The sequence below is a fragment of the Stegastes partitus genome, unplaced genomic scaffold (assembly GCF_000690725.1).
Source record: "Stegastes partitus isolate 25-593 unplaced genomic scaffold, Stegastes_partitus-1.0.2 Scaffold2410, whole genome shotgun sequence".
Lineage (NCBI taxonomy): Eukaryota > Metazoa > Chordata > Actinopteri > Pomacentridae > Stegastes > Stegastes partitus.
Genome location: NW_007580141.1, coordinates 18,498 through 23,790, shown reverse-complemented (window position 1 = coordinate 23,790; position 5,293 = coordinate 18,498). Strand labels below are relative to the sequence as shown.

At 40.3% G+C, this 5,293-nt stretch overlaps 1 protein-coding gene across 1 annotated transcript in view; it reads left to right on the top strand.

The window, feature by feature from the left end:
- Nucleotides 1-3,104, top strand: part of LOC103374942 (synaptic vesicle 2-related protein-like) — an 8,619-nt gene extending 5,515 nt beyond the window's left edge. Inside the window, exons 13-16 of the mRNA XM_008305102.1 lie at nt 668-779; nt 870-951; nt 1,033-1,122; nt 2,559-3,104. Of these exons, the coding sequence (XP_008303324.1) occupies nt 668-779; nt 870-951; nt 1,033-1,122; nt 2,559-2,753 (479 nt within the window). The 3' untranslated portion in view covers nt 2,754-3,104. The remainder of the gene's footprint in view (nt 1-667; nt 780-869; nt 952-1,032; nt 1,123-2,558) is intronic.
- Nucleotides 3,105-5,293: the final 2,189 nt, after the last annotated feature.

Genomic DNA, 5,293 nt, shown 5'->3' with positions numbered 1-5,293 from the left:
TATCTATCTATCTATCTATCTATCTATCTATCTATCTATCTATCTATCTATCTATCTATCTATCTATCTATCTATCTATCTATCTATCTATCTATATTCAATTTCTTTAAAAAGTTTTGTAATTTGACACCATTTGCGTCATAAATTGAATCACTTTTTGATTTCCAGACGCATTTCTTCAAGAGAATTGTTGCATTTAAGCCGACCTGCTATGTTTTCATCCTCGTTTATCACTGGAGACTTTATTTTTCATATAAGTTGACTTGTTTGGCCACCTTCAGACACATTTCACATTCATGTCATGCTCAGAAGTGACTTACCAATTACATTAACTTAACAATTGATCGACTGGAAATTTGTCAGTGGAACTTGTAATTAAATTTTGTGCCAAAAACATCTCAAGAAGTTATTTGAATTAATTCATTATTTGCAAGAGAGACACAATTTCTACTGAAATTCAAGACCAGTTAAATCTTGTTACAATATTTCTGTTTCTAGAACTCATTTTTAAAATTTTAATATATATATTTTTTAATTTGCTCTTGTGAGATGAAATTTGGCGTGAGGATAATCATTTTCTTTTTTATTTTAAAGGCATGTATTGTAATTTATCTTTTCCAGCTGCTGAATGCTGCCATTGATCGTTTGTTTGTCGTGTTCGTTTCAGGTCTTCTTGTTGTCCTTCTGGCAGTTGACCATATCGGCAGGAAGAAAAGCATGGCGCTGTGTTTCTTCATGTTTTCTTTATGCGTTCTGCCTTTATTCGCTTGTATTGAGAGGTAAGTTTGTCGCCTCTAATATCGAAGCAACAGCATCACATTGAAACACCAGCTCTCTGACTCTCTGTGTCTCTCCTCTTGTTCATATAGAATCGCTCTTACGATCCTAATCTTCGTTGCCAGAGCCTTCATCTCTGGAGGATATCAAGTCGTATTTGTTTACACACCAGAAGTACGCATCTTTTTTTTTTGCATTAAATGTATTTTTAAATGAGCCAAACTGGACTAAATGTATTCTTGAATTTTCCATTAGGTGTTTCCTACAGAAAACAGAGCCTTAGCAATGGGGACTTCCAGTGCGATGGCCAGGGTGGGTGCCCTGATTACACCCTTCATTGCTCAGGTATGCATCAGACTTTGATTTTCTTGTAGCTTTTAAAAGATTCTTGTCTTGTTTTAAAGCCTACAGCAAGCTGCAGTGTTTGTTATGTAGCACCAGGTCAAGGTCAGAGAATCATCAGAATTAGACTGTGAGATTTAAGACTTGTTATCGACCAAAGTTTTGAGAGGAACATTTCAAACAGCCAGTGGTGTTCAATTACGCACAAGAGTGTCATTGAGATAAACTAGTGCAGTAGTAGTAGTAGTGCAGACATCTTGCTCTAAAGTGTTCGGCAAACGGCTTAGCTGATATAAGCATGTTAAAGGTCTGTTGTGTGTGTTCACTGAGAAGAAATCTGGTGTTTGTACACAGCATTGGCTCTGTAAAGGGGAAACAAAGTGGCTCTGGTCGATCCACACAGCGTTATCCCAGCGTGTCCTGTGCACATTTAATTGTTTAAATATCTGGCTTAACATCATATCAACAGTCTTTCTCCAATACCACAAACTCCATCTTCAAAGCTCTTCTTTTACCCGTCATCAGGATTGAAGCAGTGACAGAAGGTTTTCTATATGCACCTGCAATGTACAGTTCAATCGAGTTTAAATCAGTGTGAGATGCAATGTGTCACCTGGTGCTGCTGCAATAACTTCACACTCTGGAGTTTCCTCATTTAGTTAATAAATACATGACATCATAAATGTTAAATGGTCGGTACTTATATAGCACTTTTATCCAAAGCACATTACAATATGTTTCTCATTCACCCATTCACACACATTCATACATCAATGGTGACAGAGCTACCATGCAAGGTGCTGCCTGCCATTGGGAGCAACTTCAGGTTCAGTGTCTTGCTCAAGGACACTTCGCCTGTGGAGGGGCCAGGGAACGAACCGCCAACCTTGCAATTGGAGGACAACCCGCTCTAACACCTGAGCCACAGCCGCCCTGTGATGTCATAAATGACACAGCTGAACACGTTTACTTATTTCTAAGACTTGCCAAGGCTGATTTTGGTTAAATTTACCTACATATATTGTACTTGTATTGCTGGCATCCATGTTAATAGCATGCTTTTTTCTTTGCGTCATGTCTAGCTGTATTATGCCGTGACTAAAAACCACTGGTGCGCTGCATTACTTCCGTGTTTGTGCACCTTCATGTGTACCCTTGTGGACCTCCATGACATAACAGTGACGTATTCATTAAATAACTGGTCCGTAGAGGTCAAACGCTCCTCTGGGTACCTTGAAGTTGAGATGCGGCTCGAGTGTTTGTGCCCTTCCTTCACCAGAGGGCACGAGATGTGGGAAGCCCACAACCAACTTCTCATTAGCTATTAAAGGAATAGTCATAAATTAAATAATAGCTTGCTTGACATGACTCATTGTGATGCAGGTTTAAATGTAGAAAATGTGTGTCCTCTTCCTGGCTAATCGGTGTTTTTGTTCCAGGTGATGCTCAGGACTTCGGTGTATTTGACCCTGTCGGTGTACGTTGGCGTTTCCGTGCTGGCTGGCGTTGCGTCCTTGATCCTGCCCATTGAGACGCTGGGCAGGAGCCTGCAGGAGTCCAGTCGTGACCAGGAAGCTGGAGGACAAACAACCAGCCAATCAAACGGCACGACAGACTCCACGGACCAGCGATAGGTCGACCAGGAAGGAAGGGAGAAAAAAAAGGTCAAAGAAAGGATGTTGTGTCACCTCCTGGCCTCCTGCTGATGCCACATTTGTCTGTTTGACGATGGACTGAGTCATCTGAGCGCCGATGGGCGAAGAGCGGCAGGGAACAGTCTTATTACAGGCAGGTAGGGATAATCGAGGGTCGGCCTTGTGAGAGAGGAAGCCCAGTCGTACTCGGGCTGGTTTGTTTACCTTCTCCTACACTGAGAGAAGCACCAGAGGGACATTATGGAGGATGATGATGCACCATGGACCAAACGTGATCTCAAGAGAGACCATTTTTCTTAAATGTTGAATAAAATGATTTTTAAAAAGAGGCAAAAAATAAATAAAATAATATATACATTTTTAAAAATTAAAAAATAAAGCCATGTGCCTTTCGATAGTGAGTTTGTCTTTTTTCCCCCCCAGTAAATCTGAATTTAATTTGAATATTAAATGTGAGGATTACATTTTATATCGGGTCATACATGCCAGTAGAATGAACATCAGAATTTTGGCCAGTCGGTTTAGCAAAAAAGATGATTTGAAGCAGCCGCCTCGGGCTGTGGGACATTTTAATGGACGTTTTCCACCAGCGTATGCAATCCTATAAATAAAATTGTTTATATTTATTGAAAATAAATCAATAAAGCCTTACATAAAGATAATAATAGTTGTAACTGTACACTACAAAATATGCTCACTGGAACTAAAAATGGTTGTTGATGCCATAGAAGAACCACTTTCCTTCCACAAAGAATGATTTAGCAAGAGGTTCTTTAAAGAAGGTATATGTAAACCCACCTGGTTTAGTTTAAAAAAAAAAAATCTTTCAAAGGGTTCTTAAGTAATTTTTCAAAATGTAGGGTTCTTTGAGCATTTTAAATCAAACTACTGGGATGAAAAACAAGCACAAGAACATTGCTGTTTGCTGTCTACATTCCTTGTTACTTCATTCAGTTACAAAGTGTTTAAATTGTCTCCTTCAGTGAAATACAATGTGTAGTGGACTCATTGGCCAAACACAAATATACATTTAGTCATGATGAGGGGGAGCATAGTCCCCTTTATTAACTTGTGGATCCCCTACGCAAACAGGTTTTCAATTGGCGATGGTGCTTTAAAGAAGAACCTTTTAAAGAACCTATTAAGCCTAGTAAATCTCGTAGGAGTTATTACATCTCGTCATGTGGGGCCTTCTGCGCTACCATTTCTGATTTGCTTAAAAAAAATAAAAACATATTTTTTTAAATATTAGAAACTATAAAAATGTTGTAGAATGTAATTAGAAATTTTAGGATGACATGTTCCAAAAATACAAAATAAAACACAATGGAATTTAACAGCTAAGTTTGAATATCTCAGGAACTATTAAAGATAAAAGCCTGAAATTTTCACTGTTATTTCTCATCATGACATTGATTCACAATCTGAAATAATGGGCAACCACATCACATGAAAAATGAAAAAATAAAAAATGAAGCCATCATTAAAAATCCAACCTTTGAGCACACATTAGCAAATAAATTGAAATTGAAGAAGTCACCAAGGATTTTTTTTTCTTTTCTTTTTGTTTTAAGAAAGTATTGGATGTGTTATCGTAAAACTGTATAAATATTTCCTTTTTTTTTTTTTTTTTTTTTAAGAAATATTGAGATTTCATGCTTTAAAAAAATTCAGGCAAAACAGGGATAATTAAGAAGAAATGTGATGTTTGAGTTAAAAAATTACGCTTCAAAAAAAAGGCAAATATGCTGTTTTTAAGATCATAGTGCTGAATCTTTTTCGGTTTTGGATTTTTTGTTCCTCAAAACAAGACATCTGATGGCCTCGGTTTATATTCTAGGAAACTCTGACTCCATTTTTAATCGTATTCCGGCGTTTGGTTTGTCCGGATGAATTCAACCAATAATCGATATTTTAGGGATAAATCTGCACCGTGATCAATTTGGGAGATGAATCGATGCCTGATCGAGCTCGCCGCGTTTCATAAACAAGATAATTTCATCAACGTTTGTATTTGGGAGTTCCTAGTCTGGCCTGTCACCTTGACAACATTGGCCCAATGACAGCGCACACGCGAACTAGGGCAGCCAATCAGAGGCGTCCGGCGGAGCTGCATGTCGTTTCCAACCCGCTCTCAACCTGCGCCGTGTTTTGTTTGTCTGTCTGCGCTCCGGCGATGAAACCGCGGGCTGCTCCGGCTCGCCACCGACACGGGAACTCTGCCGCCACTCTCCGCTCATGAGGACTCCGGTAACCGCAGAGGACGCACGGAGCAGGACCGAACGGGAGCACCGAGCGCGGCGGGGGTTGGGGGGGCCCTAGGAGCGGAGCGAAGGGAGCCGCTTGGATGAGAGTCTGACTAGGCATTTTCTCCCCGGTGACAGAGACAATCTCAGCGGCGCATCTTCCCGGATAGGCGCTGCTCCTCCTCCCCCTCCCCTCTTCCTCCTCTCCTCCTCTCCTCCTCCTCCTCCTCCTCCTCCTCCTTGCCCTTCCGCGGCTGCAGCCCCCCGCCGACC